General features: G+C 46.1%; 2 protein-coding genes across 6 annotated transcripts in view; both read right to left on the reverse strand.

Annotated features, from left to right (window-relative positions):
- Nucleotides 1-1,158: 1,158 nt before the first annotated feature.
- Nucleotides 1,159-10,913, reverse strand: FNDC10 (fibronectin type III domain containing 10). The gene has a single exon (XM_033007567.2). It carries the CDS (start codon nucleotides 3,989-3,991, stop codon nucleotides 3,341-3,343), a length of 651 nt encoding a protein of 216 aa, XP_032863458.2. The 5' UTR covers nucleotides 3,992-10,913; the 3' UTR covers nucleotides 1,159-3,340.
- A 107-nt stretch (nucleotides 10,914-11,020) lies between these two features.
- The window catches only part of LOC104357882 (Golgi integral membrane protein 4), a 36,385-nt gene continuing 33,469 nt past the window's right edge, over nucleotides 11,021-13,936 (reverse strand). For 4 of the 5 annotated variants that reach the window (XM_033007564.2, XM_033007563.2, XM_033007562.2 and 1 more), the window contains 2 exons: nucleotides 12,959-13,030; nucleotides 11,021-11,556 (listed from right to left, as the gene is read on the reverse strand). In XM_033007564.2, coding sequence (XP_032863455.2) covers nucleotides 11,446-11,556; nucleotides 12,959-13,030 — 183 coding nt within the window. In that variant the 3' untranslated portion in view covers nucleotides 11,021-11,445. Of the gene's footprint in view, nucleotides 11,557-12,945; nucleotides 13,031-13,936 lie in introns of all 5 variants that reach the window. The other variant, XM_033007565.2, reaches the window with a different exon arrangement.

Here is a 13,936-nt window from a genome sequence, read left to right on the forward strand (position 1 = left end):
AATGTCACATAAAATGAAATAGGAAATACTGATTTTTTTTTCCAGACACCAAGATGCATCCAATTAAAACTTAATCCACTGAAAATGAATGAGAAACTATTAGATATTATTTCCCACACCCCATTTATAAAGCATGGAATGGAAAAAAACTGATAAAAATAATTCTTTAGAGAATTACAGAATCTCCTCCATCAGGATTTACATTCTTGTTCTACATATTTTGCTCTTGCTTGTCCGTCCTCTGCCCAGCATGCTGTTGTAGTGCAATCCACAGAGACAGATGCATGAAAATGTGAGATGACTACAAATGATGTCTCTATAGTATCTAGTAGGTGCTGGTTTAGCAGGTAACCGTATCTTATAAATATCTGCAGAGGTGTCTTGTTGAGGATAGTCTCATACAAAAATGTAAACTAAATTTGGTGCTCAGTTGCCTCAGATTTACATCAGTGTTACCGCAATGAACAGTGCTGGCTGCACACAAAATGCATGACTTGGTAAACAAATATGGATCTAGGAGCTAAAGGCAGCTCATTCAAAGGTCAGATACGGATCATTTATTTTTGGCTCAGTGAGTTTTCATACAAAATTTCACATCTGGCTTCCTGTATCTAAAAGACTGAAGTGATCATCTTGAGTATTGCACCTCTTTTCCTGCTGTTGTTGGACATACAGATCACCAGCTCTTTGTACCAGATGCTACAATCTCCCGCTTGATATGAGTATTTTCGGCTGGACCAGACGATCTCTGCAGCCCAAGACTGGTTTTTTACAACTATGGACAGTGACAGTACCACAATGGAGTCATGCAGCAGAACAGCTTGCCCAGAGGTTGTGCAGCCTCTGTCCCCAGAGGATTTCAAGGCAAGACTGGACACAGCTCTGAGCAACCCAGTGTGACCTCCCAGCTGACCCTGCTGTGAACGGGAGGCTGAACTAGATGACCTCCACAGGTCTCTTACAACCTGAATTACCCTGTGATCCTATAGCCTAAACCTCTAGCAAATTAAAATCAAGTATTCTGAGAATAAATCTCTTTTAATTTCCCCATAAATGTTGTCATAATTTTGCAGTAGGCAATGGAATACCATTATGACCAGTCTTTGGGCAGATTTGCCCACTTTGTGTCAAACAAGATTAAGTATAAACCATTAAGTATTTGTGATGTTTCAATTTCTTTTCATTGTTCTCTTAATTTATTAAAGTCAATGCCAAGGTGGTACAAGGCTCATTATTTATACATTAAATTTTCACATCTGGCAATTCATGACAAGATGAAGAACAAAACAGTAACAGTGGTTGACAGAAGCTGACAAGATATGCAAAATCAGTGCCACTCTAATCGTCCTGTGCAGAACTGGCTACAGGAAAGACTGACTTGAAATCTTTAAAACACCTTTGACTCAAATTTACTCTCTGTTTAAATTCACTGAAGTAAACCACTAGAAGATACAAATTGTCTTAATGTCCTTAAGGACTGATTGCCTTTTCTTCAAGCAGTCAATCTCCTTAGGGATAAAAAAAGAAAAATTATTACATCATCCTTCAATATCAATGAATGTCACCATCTTCCTGTTACTGTGATACTAGATATTGTCAGGCTGCTTAAAGCAAGTACATAGCCAAGTTAATAAAAAGAGAACACTGTTAAATTTAGAGTCAGCTGCATGTGAGAAAGAAAACAAAGTAAGAATAACAAACAAATAAAAGGTATTTTCACCTGAGGAAATGTAGACCTCCAGTTTCTCAGCCACTCTGTAATTACTGAACGGATTATGATTAGTACAAATACTGGATTTTATTAAGGATTCCATCTACTTTCTATATTTACCCTCTACTAGTAAGTTTATACTTCACAAACTATTTTCACAAGGAAAAGCATACAGGTCATTCACCAGTGATAAACATTTACACAAACAGGTCACATATGAAACTTATGTATTTTAATAGCAATACCCCTTTACAGAAGATCTGTTCCCCTGCTTTTGCTTTAGGTGCTCAGTTTGAGTGATATAAAGTATTCTTCTGTTACAGCAGTCAACTACAAACAACACTAAATAAAAAACAGCTCACTAAATAAATACTTGTCAGATGATAACCGACTATTTTGTGTATATATTAAAGTTCAAGTAATGATCAGCCTAAGTTTGGTTTGTTTTTTTTTTTTTAAAAAAAAGAACAAAAACAACTGAACAAACAAACCAACAACCACTAGTTTGAGACAAAAACACTAGAGGAGATACAATTGTCTATGAAGACTACGAGAACAGGTATACCAATATAAATGGGACAAATTCTCAGCACTAAGGCACAATAGAATTAATACTAGAATATGGCTAAAACCTTACTACAGCATTGAGTGAGCAGATAACAAGGAGTGTTCCTATGCTCAAAACGCTCGGCTACAACACTAGTGAGCTTTGTGTTTAAGACGCTTTTACCTTAGTGTAGCTTCATACAGCATTCCTAAAAGATGGGGTTTCAGTGGGCAGTGATGGTGCTCATTTACACTGTACTTACTTTAAGGATCAGTTCATACTTGCACAACAAAATGGAATTTTCATACTAAAGTTGACCCTTTAGCATTGCTCTTTTTGGAAACTACCAATATGACAGTTCTAAAGGGAGAAAAGCAGGTTCAGTCGGTGTCGGACGTTGATGGTCACTCGAGCTGACCAGAAAACCCCTGTTGTTTTGGACAGCAGCCAGTCTAGGGCCCAGAATTTGTGAACAGCATAAGGCACGATACAAAACCCACTTAAGTAATGAAATTTAGGTGGGCTTTGGATCAAGCACACACTGAGCTATGGGTTTTGTTCTCCCACTGACTTCAAGCAACGTCCCCTCTCAGGAAAAAATTCAAGCACATGTCTAAGAGCAAGGGCATTTACGCATAGGCTTCAAATAAGGGTGTTCTGAAGAGTCTTCTCAAACAGGCCCTCTGTAAGAATTGCCGCTTGCTTTCAAAAACAGACACTTTTCTGGCACTTGTGGACCTTTGCCATTATTTGCTTCTAACCCGCTGAGATCCCGTGAGTTCGGTAACCACGTATGGCTCAGGCTGACGAGCCCCCCTAGGCGCAAGAAGAGCTCCCAACACTGAGGAAACCTCGAATCCCACAAGTTTGGGCACGCCAAACCCGCGCCACCCCAACGCTTCGAACGAGGCTTGGGGACAAAAACCCGCCGCGAGCAGAGTTTGGGAAACCGCTCCCCTTCCCCGGAAAGCCGCAGGAAGGCGGCGCCGGGCGCGCTGCGGGGGAACGGGCGCTGCCGGCACACGCGGGGGCCGGCCCCGCTCCACTCCCACCCGCGTTCGGGGGTGGGGGGCAGCGCCGCCCTAGGCGCGGCGCGGCGCGGCGAGAGCCGGGCTCATGAGGTTCTCGGTGATGTAGGCCACCAGCAGGCAGATGAAGACGAGCATGACGCAGATGGAGCCCCCCACGGCCGTCATGGCGACGACGATATCCCGCATGGCGGCCGGCTCCACGCGGAACTCCACGCACTGGGCGGGCGGCGCGGGGCGCGGCGGCGCGTAGCGCGGCTGCAGGCAGAGGCGGTAGCGCACGCTGCCGTGCGCCTCCGGCAGCAGGTAGTCGCGGCAAGCGGCGCCCAGCTCCACGCTGTCGCAGGGGAAACGCGTGTAGGTGCCGTCCCAGGAGCAGTTGAGCGCGAAGCCGCGGAGGCCGGCGGCCGGGCGCGGCGGCCCCCACTGCAGCAGCACGCTGCCGTTGCGCAGCACGTTGGCCACCAACGCGCCGCCCGGCGAGCGGTGGGCGCGGCAGGCCCGGGCCGCGCACTGGAAGCCGCGGGCCGGCGTGCGGAAGCAAAGCCGCCCGCCCGCCGCCCCCTCGGCCCCCACCTTGTACGGGCACCACGGCTCCTCCGGCGAGGCGGGCGGCGCTGGCCCCGCGGCCGGCGGTAGCCTCAGGGCGGGCGCCGGCGCCCCGAAGCAGAGCAAGGCGAGGAAAGGCGGCAGCAGGTTGGGCATGCCGGCCGCCGCGGCATGGAGCCGAGCCGCGGTGCCGGCGGGAACGGCGGCGGCGTGCCCCTGCGCCGGTTATAAACGCGGGCTCCGCAGCCGTTCCGCCGGCCGCCAATGGAGAGGCGGCTCCGCCGTTAACTCTCGCCGGGCTGGCGGAGCACCCGCCGCGCAGGACGCGCAGCCGGCTCCGGACCGGCGGCCGGGAGGGGAGGGGGGGCGGTTCTGGGGTGCCCCGAGCGCTGCGCAACCCGCCCCCCGGTAAGGGCGGCGGTTCGGCCCGGGGGGAGAACGGAGCTTGGAGCACTGCTCGCTGGTGCCGGACCTCAGCGGGCGGGAGGGGTGACTCTGCCGGGGGGGTGTCACAACCAGCGGAGATTTGGTCCAGGGCAGGTTGCAGAGCTCGCTGCCAGCTGAAGCAAACCTTGTTCAAAGAAAGAGGAGGGTGAGGTGGATTTTTTTTTTTTTTTTTTTTTTTCTTTCCCGTGGTTATGTAGGGAAACCTAGGCTGCTTTAACCCTTTGGGAGCGAACAGTCAGGGAAACTCGGCAACGATGTATTAATACAGGGAGAAAGACACGAGTGCCCCACTGATAAAGCTGTGGGGATCCGGTGCACACGAGTCTGTGAGACCAAAGGAAGAAGATACTCTTCGCGCTCCTGTCTTTTAACACATGGCATTTTTCCCTCCCTGCAGCACGGCCAACCCACAATCCCTGCATTTGTTCCACAGCCAGGTGGTTTGCAGCACAGAAGAGGGCTGAAGGAAGCAGAGCACTGCTCCATCCTGGCATTACACCGTAACACTTTCTGAACGACCTTGAAAGACTTGAAGTATAGACTTGCCTAAATGTGGAAACAAAAGAGCTCTAATGAAACAATAACAACAATACTTATTTAACGTATGCAATGTTTGAAGATACTCTCTAAACAGCTAAATTGCCAAGAGGTGCTTTAAGTCTTGTCTTTTCTGAGGTACAGATTTTATTCCACACAGAAAAATCACGACGTTTTTTGTTTGTGTTTTGATCACATTTTACATTGTGTCCTGTTCCAGTTTTCATAGCATTTGTCTATATTTAGGTTGTAAAATAGAAAAATTATCATGTTACATGGTTAAAAACCCTAGAAATATACCTCAGCACAGTGAAGAAAAATGAGACCAATGTGTTACCTACTTGGAAGTACAAGAACTACACATTACTATGCAAGTTTTCTTTAAAAGTGTTTATTGTCTTATATAAAGTTTAAAAAATAACAAAAATAAGATTCTGAAGCCCATTTTTAATTTCATAGCCTAAACAAAAAACAAACCCAAATCATACACCTTGGACTTCATTGAAGGTGTTACTTGAATATATACAAAGTGTAATTTGCAGCAATGTGGTACTCATTTAAATAGTTTTGTGTTCTGATGCATTGAACCATCAACATGACCAAATGGACACCTTTTCCTGTCTGAAAGACTTGCCTTTTTAAAGTATATAGTTCAAGGAAACCTTTGAACCTAATTTAACAATACCAAGTATTATAAGTTATTTCCACATCTAGTTTTTAACAAAATTTAATGTTGGCAGATGTCTACTAGCCTACAGAAAGTTGCTAGAAATCTCTTTTGATACCAAGAGGCATCAATAGGAATCAATGGAAAAATAGGATCAGCATAGAAAAGGATGCTAAAGTTGTAGTAATGGCTTCTCTCTTCAGAAAACACTTGGTATCACAGAACAACAGGAGGTGCTGTGCTGCTGAAGGCACTTCTTGGTGGCTGAGGCAAACTTACCTGCGGAAAGTCCAGCCAGGATGCAAAAGCTGAAGATCCAACAGCCCTTCCCAAGAGATGGGTGGGTGTCCAGCAGATGGTTGGAGTCAGACCAAGCCAGTTTTGCCTCTTTAAACATCACTTAGCTCTGGACTTAATTCCATATTTCTGTTTGAAGTTGTAGAAGAGGGAAAAACAAGCTAACCCCAGATACCTCATTTCATGGAAAGCTGTGGAAGCCTCAAATGTCTTTCCCAGAACAACTGCCAAAGTTAGCAGGGATTGGAATAGATAATTATATTCTTCCTGAACCTCTGACTCATGGAAGGCAGTAGTGTTCCTGCACACTGACTTCGATTTGGCCATTTACATATTATGAGCAGAATAACTGGTTCTGTGATTATAGGCTGGAACAGGTTCGTTGTTGAACAGAACACTGAAGTGACCTAAACAATCGTGAAAGCTGTTGAATATATCCTTGTGCCATCAGTGTCATCCTCAGAATTTTTGGCTTATAGGTGTACCCCTGAACTGGAGCCCCACAGTCTTCTTTACAACCAGACATCTGGATAAACACATATTTCTTTGATTTCCAGATTTTTCTTCAGGCGCATGAATACAAGGGTATGAACACGCCAACCGCTGTCAGCGATACTTACACCTACCTCATTTTTTCCATGTATGTTGATACTCTCTAACATTAAAGCAGCACAGAGAGTTCAGCAAAATTGGCAAGCTTCTCTCCAGAGGTGGTCAAGTATAAAATGGCACGGAGAGAGATGTGGGTTGAGGTGAAAAGACATCTATTACTGTGAGGGGCAAAGCAGCAATTGGCACTGAAGGAAGTTCATTCCCTGGCAGGCCTACACTCCATCAGTCTAGGTTAGATTCGTATTTAATCCCTGAATTTCACCTCATCCAGTCTCACTCAAATCATGTAGAATATGAACAATAGTCATCTTTAAAAAACAACTGTTACTCTTAAGCAAGTCATAGATGTAATTAGAAATGAGAAGACATTCTTGGTTTGGGGATATACACACAGTTCACACCTACAGTATACAAGGGTTTAGAGCATTTTCTCCTCCAACTATTTCAGATGTCTTAGAGAAAACATCTCATTAAGCTCCTAGTAGATTGTCCCATTTTAACCCCTAAAAGCCTAATAATCCTGAACAGGTTTACCAAGTAAGAAGTGGATTTCAGAGAAGTAGGCTTCATTAAACAGATTTCATTTAACTAATCTATAGGCGTATGTTTTCCTCACCCATGCCTTTATTTGTAAGGGCACAGAACGTACTATTAATTCTCATCATCTGGCTAAAGATGTGGCCAAACCACTTAATACTCTGGCATCACGTGAACCCGTGGAAATATGTTTACAGAAATCTCATCTACATCATCTTGCTGGAGTCCAAAGGAAAATAAAGAGCAACCCACCAAAAAAATTTGTAACAACACTACATGTTAACTACACATTATCCTGGACTGCGTCCTCTGGCCTTGCACTATGTCTCTAAGCAGAAGACAATTATTTATGCAAGAGACAAGCTTTGGCTTCGCCAGTTTGCCAGCACTGGCTTCATATGAATACTTTGTCTCACTGTTTTCTCTCTTAGTAATCCAGCTGTTTCCTAAGACCTCCTTCTGTGCCCCAGTCTGCAATAAAACTCAGCCTGGACTTCTCCGGTATATTGCTCCAACAGTTCACCCCTCAGGCGAAACACTATTATTTGCTTTAAGCAGTCAACCCCCCAGGCAGCATATCAAAATCAGTAGCATCCCATATTGCCTTACAGGCCTTCAGACAGACTCAACACCACAGGTTTTCTGCTTTTCTGGTTCTCCTCCACTGGGTTTATTGTCTCCCGCTTCATCCCGTTAGAGGAAACAGTGAACTAGTATTAAAATGGGGGCAACTTGCTATAGACCAGACAAGAAAGCGCTAACCACCCACAGCAAACGAATTTATGCAACACTGCTAATTTTAGTCTTGGACACAGCCAGGGCAGATTGTCCCTAGAGCAGTGATGCTTAGTTCTCAGCTACGGGCAGCGTGCGACATACGGTTGCTAAAGTATTCTCCTAGCAGGGAGCTTTACATTTAGGGCTGAGTTGCTTCAAGTCATAACTTTGAGAATTACTCATCCTAGGCATGCAAAAGCAGAGAATTTGCCTCCTAATTTAGATAGCTCCTGCAGTCTCTCTGAATCAGCATGCAGTCGCACCCCCACCGGGGTTCTATTTCCAGCACTTGATTCACTTCCAGCAAGGTCGGAACTTACATACTCTTTAACAATCACAGGCTGAGACACACAGAAGAGGAGTGAATGAGATTCAGCAGACAGAGCTGTACTACATATCTCACGGGAGCAGCTTGGGCACGCAGGTTTGGAGCTCATGCCACAGACTGTGTGGGTCATTGATCCTGCACTGAACTGTGAAACGATAACATCTTACCAGCCCAGCTGAGAATCAGTGGCATTTTTGATCAGGATGCACCTGAACTGGTAAACTGCAACTCCAGCTAATCTCTTCTGAATGTGCTATTTATAGCAGACAGTGGTGGCTGAGAAGTATTGCATCATACAGCAAGGTTGGTAATATAAAGCACTAATGCAGCATTAAGCATTTCAAGTCATTTTGGATATCTGTTATAGTTTTGCAGTGAGCTCCTTAGAGGGCTACATGAGGAGCTATGGCACTTGGCTAATAGACCTTTTCCTAGACTCCCTGGAACAGCCTCTGGCTGCTGTTCTGCCTCTGGCACCTTTGCTTATTCTGCCTACAAAGATAACAAACAGTATGATGAGTAGAGAATCCCCACAACAGCATTTGTCTTCTCAGGAGATCTGTGCACACACTGAGGCCTGGGTACCTCTACACTTAAAGTAGGCTTCTAGGGAGTCACACAAAATGGAAAGATCAGGAACCTAGTTATAAATTGGGGTTTTGCTGAAGCTCTCAAATGAAATAGCTTAATTTAAATAAGAGCTGGACCTCTCTCAGATTTCTGATCCAGAAGAAAGCCGGGAGAAAAAGAAGAAAAGCTGCACACAGAGAATGCTCTGCAGATTGAATGTTCATTTCCAGGCCTGAGAAGGCTCATCGTAAGTGGTGGGTTGCAGCTGAACTGCTGCTGACAAACAGCTCTACAGTGACCCTGGCTGGGGTGTTCTGTCTTTGACTTCCTTAACTTTGTCTAGGCACGGCTGCAAACAGAACTCTGTAGTTAGGAGTGCTCTCAACTCACGTCATCACAAAAGCTAGTATCATCAGTATTCACCTGAGAGGAGTTCCGCATCCTCACATGGTTTTGGAACACACAGTTTAAAACCATTGCAATCAGGCTCCTCACGGTCTCGGTACACAAATACATCCTCCCCAATTCCAGCAAGCAGTAGATCAGGTGTGTGAGGTCCTAACAACATGATTCTACTGGACTCCATAATAACCAGCAGTACCATCCATCTGACTTGATGCTGTAGGTCTCGAAAGGGCAGCATCTGGAAAAGCAGAGTTCCTGTTGCTTCCATACAAAGCAGAGAGCCAACCACATTGACTACTCGAATACACCCGAGTTTGACCTGCACAGCTGATTGTGCTGGTAAGAAACACAAGCAGAATAAAAACAAAGAACCAGAAAGTCCTATAACATGTTAATTTCAAGCTCCATTAGAACCAGTTGAAGGAAAAAAAAAAAAATCAATACTGCCAGAATAAAAAAGATCTAGTTTATTGGGAGATAAATATTGGTTTTCAAAGTGTCTAAAAGTGCTTACAAAATATGCCCCAAAACAAGGGATTAAAAAAGCTGAACTAAGTCAACTAGGGAGCAGAAATCTCTCATCTGATCTTTTATCAGGTCATGACATTCAACCACAAGCTGCAGTTGATGAGTGAGGTCCCAGAGTCCAGGACTTCCGACACGGTGATGAGGAAGCAGAAGACAGCTCAGATGCACGGGTCTTGCACAAGGTAGGAGATGTGACAGCTCTGCCCTGTTCGTATGACTAAACCAGGTCAAAGGCTTTGAGATCTCATGATTAAGCCCATTCTCCTTTCAGCTGCCTCCCTTTTAAATTCCAGGGACTCCAGCTGACTCATTCCCTCTTTCTATCTGAGGTCAGGCAAGATGTGTTTTGGAGTCTGAGTAAAGCACCACAATCTACTGAATTAACAAAACACTAGAAATACCCCCCCAACTTGCTGATTAAATACCCGACCTGTCTAGAAGGAGCAAAATTTATCTTAGCTCCCTGTCAAATGCTGGGAGACTGGAAAGAAGCTGAACAGGACGGAATTGCATTAGTCAGGCTCCAAATATTCCTTCATATCTACCATCATGATACTCTTCCTTACTTTTTTTTTTTTTTTTCCCCCTCCTGTGTACCAAATTTAATCCTTCACAAGCCTTTCATGCTTGCTTGGGAATCCTGAACAACCTGGGCACCCTAGGGAGGTGCCAGAAGCTGAGTGTATGTCAGGAAGACAGAGCGGGAGGAGGTCATGGGTCTGAGAGGCAGATGTAAGGCTGGGACATGCTCTGAAACATTCTGCCGACAGCCTGAGGAGGGCAGTAGCCCTGCTGGGATGCTGCAGCTGCATCCCAAATAGTAATAACGTTTGAGCAAACACACCCATCACACAAGTGGATATACGCTCCCATCCTGCTGCTTGCATTTGAAAGCTTTAAGCAGGGGATACTCTGGCCCTTCCTAGACACTGTTTGTGTCCCACTGGGGGCATCCACAGCAGCAATATGCTACATGAAATAGCATATCCCATCAGAGGGACAGGCAGCTGTGCCATGAAGTGCTTCATTCCCCACAGCTGCTGACCTACAGAGGTTTCTGCAGGGTTGCAGTTGTTTCTGTGGGTGGCAGTCCCTGTCGCCATCGCAGATGAGCCTGTCTTGGCTCAGGCCAGCCCACACCTCCAGGAACCCAGGGTGCAGCAGCAATGTCAAGATGCACAGTATTAGATGTGGAGGCTCCAAGCCCAGCAGGACAGTCACAGCTCAAATCCAAGGAAAGAGAACTCTGCAGGGTTCCACTCTCAGTCACTGGGAAGTATCTCTGCAGCAGGCAGAGGATCCAGTCATTCATACACACACACACACACACACACTGGCCGGCACATGGTCATTTCTGTTGATGTTCATGGTTAGCTATCACCCTTGCATTACTCCAGACAAAAAGCAGGATAACTTCCTCTCCCCACCTTACTCTGATGGGAGCAAAGGAAGTTTTAAAGAAACACTACTGAGCAAAATATTTTATGAAGACAGATTCCTTTGTATTAGCAATCACTCAAGTAAGTCCAAGGACCAGTTCAGGCATCCCTCTGCTGACCCAGGGTGTTAAAAAAAAAAAAAAATAAGAAAAACTCTCCAGCTTGGGAGGGGATAGGGGAAACAAGAGGGTGAAGAACACAATAAATCAAAAAGTGCTTCTAAGAGAAGCAGCAGGATAAAATCATTCCTACAGTCCGAGAGCACTTCCATGCTATTAACGGGAGAGGCATCAATGGCCCCACACACGTCGATGTAATGCACATCTGCAAGCACCCTGCTCAGTGCCTGTGAAGAGAGTTATCTCCTCTGGCCTTTGTTCTGAGCAGTGTTTAATACAGGAGCCAGTTCCCAGGAGGAGTTCCCATCCCCTCATTCCTAGCGTATTCCATTTTCCTTCAGCATCTTTCAGTAGTAGTCGTCCTTCTTGCCATCAGCTCCCTGTATGCCTGCACGGTCCTTCTGGTCTTGGACAAGTTCCAGGTCATCATTGTCATCCACCTCACCTCCATGATCCTCCTGGGTGCAGAGGGAACAGCCAGGAAGGAAAAAATCAGCAAGGCCTCAAAAAGGAGACCCTACCTAGCAGCACACCATGCTGCTTCCAAGTATAGCTGTTCTACCATACCAGCCCAGCTTGGGAAACTCAGGAAAACAGGGAAGAATCCATCTCTGCCAGGGACCTTTAGGTGTCCTTGGCGAGTCACTTAGCCAAGACACAGAGGGAAGAAGCCTGTGTTGCCATAATCAGCCTGTTCATTTGAAGCATGTTTAATATCCTGGCATGACAGTGCCATTTGGACATCTCAGCCTGTTGTCACTGCTACACGAGTAGAAGATGATATCATACATACAACACATATAAAGCTGTAACAAATCCCACCCACCATGTGCAGCAGCCAGCACAGCCTCCGTTGGCACTTTTAGGTCCAACTACCCTGTGTACAAGCCAGGTTCTATACCTAGGGCAAGGATAGCTTCTGACATCAACTTTGCTCTTCCCACCCCATATTCCCCCAGCCCCTTATTCCCAGCAGGCAGCCCAAACCCCCAATTCCTCAGCAATCATGTAGAAGCCGCAGAAAAAGCCTGCAGCAGCCACTCACAAAGGGCAAGGTGAGGATGAACAAGACTGGAAGAGGATCCTTCACTTCTATCTACATGAGCCAGAAGGCACCAGGATGATCCTCACTAGTAATCATGCTCTCAATCTTTGGTGGCCTCCAATCTTTCTCCTAGAGGAATGCCAACTTGCCGCTGACTACAGTAGTCCTGGGGCTCTGAGACACAGCAATAATATCTGTTTTCAGCCAAACAGGAGCAGTGGCTTCCTGGCAACTGTGTCCCAACCAATGTACCACCCTCCTACACTTGCGTTGGGGGTGGGATGTCACATTCTTCTGCCACCCATACTTTTGTTTGACTTGATAGATGTAACCCAGTGACCCTTCTCAAAGTACTGGTGTACTTCTCCCCAGCTCTTCCACAGACACACAGACTAGACCCAGTAGGACCTGTGCAGCAGCAGACTACAGGGCTCCAGTCAATATCTCACCACAGGAGTAAACCCAGGGTGATGCTTGGAGAAACACCTACTGATCTTGCCCAGCTGCACCAGCACAGCTTGTAATTCACCCCAGCTGCTGCTCAGTAAGCATCTCACAGCTCAACTGCTGCAGAAAGAAATGAGGAGGGGAGATAGAGCATAAAGGGTACTCTGAACACCTTAAAAAGGGAGCAGAGGTAAGTGGGCTCCAGGTTTGTTCTGGAGACCCACCTCAGTGAGCAGGCAGAGACAAAACTTAAGTCAGTGCTCACATCTGATTTCCCAAAAGCTGAGTCATACTCAGCTCCTGGCTACCAACATACCCAGGTAACAATCACACCAGAGAGGGAAAGAGGAAGAACCTTGGTGTCGTACAATTTCTTGCTCCTGATCTTCTTGATAGTCATCCATTGGGTCTTCCCCGGGCTTGGCAGGTCTGCCAGCATCCTGAAAAATACAGAAAATCAGACACTGTTGACAGTGACCCAACCTACTTCTGTTCCCTGACAGGTATACAACTCCCTTGCATTAGAGCCCCAGGTCTGGAAGAGAGGTCAGGAATCAGGGGGCAGAAGAGAGACAATGAGGCAACCTAAAGTCCATTTGTACTTTCTCTATCCAGTCTCTCTTCCCACCCGCTGGCAGCAACTGCCCAGCTCCTTCCAGTGTGGAGAGGGAGGCCTTGCCTGCAGCAGGAAGGTCCCTCACACATGCTGCTGTTGCATCAAGTCCCAGAACTGCAGGGAATCTGCAAGTTATTTAGGGCAGAGCTCTAGGGAACACAGCACAGCCCTATCTGAAAGTCAGGTATTTATGTCACTAATTCTTTCCACATTTTCTCTAATCTTAAGGAGGTGTTGCTCTGTTGGTGCCAGCATCTCTTTGATTTCATTGGCCTGGATTTCTCCTTTTTTTTTTTTTTTTTTTTTTAAACCTCACTATTAATCATGATTTTAGAGCCTGACAGATAAAACACTCCTTTTTAAAACAAGCAACACTCAGCTGCTTGTCAAAACAAGCTAACATTTCCCTGATGCAGAGTCTGGCTTCAGACAGCAAGAAACACTTTGCAAAATAAATGGATTCCATCTGCAAGCAGGCAGACAAGGAGGCAGAATTCTCACATGTTGTCACTGCTGCCAAGAGCCTGCTGCATACCCACCCCAGGAACAGCCATGGCTGCACCGACCAGACCCCGAGTGTCAGCCCATACTGTTGTCTCTGGTTTTGGGGTCTCAAGTGCTTGAAAAGATACAGCACCTCTGCAGTAGTAGCTGTGGAATGAGCCATCGCCTATTCAACTCTCTCCAGCCGTGTAGGTGCTGCAAATGCTAGGGCTGACTTCAACAAGCA

This window comes from Tyto alba, unplaced genomic scaffold, assembly GCF_018691265.1.
Source record: "Tyto alba isolate M040663 unplaced genomic scaffold, T.alba_DEE_v4.0 Super-Scaffold_20000042, whole genome shotgun sequence".
Taxonomy (NCBI): domain Eukaryota; kingdom Metazoa; phylum Chordata; class Aves; order Strigiformes; family Tytonidae; genus Tyto; species Tyto alba.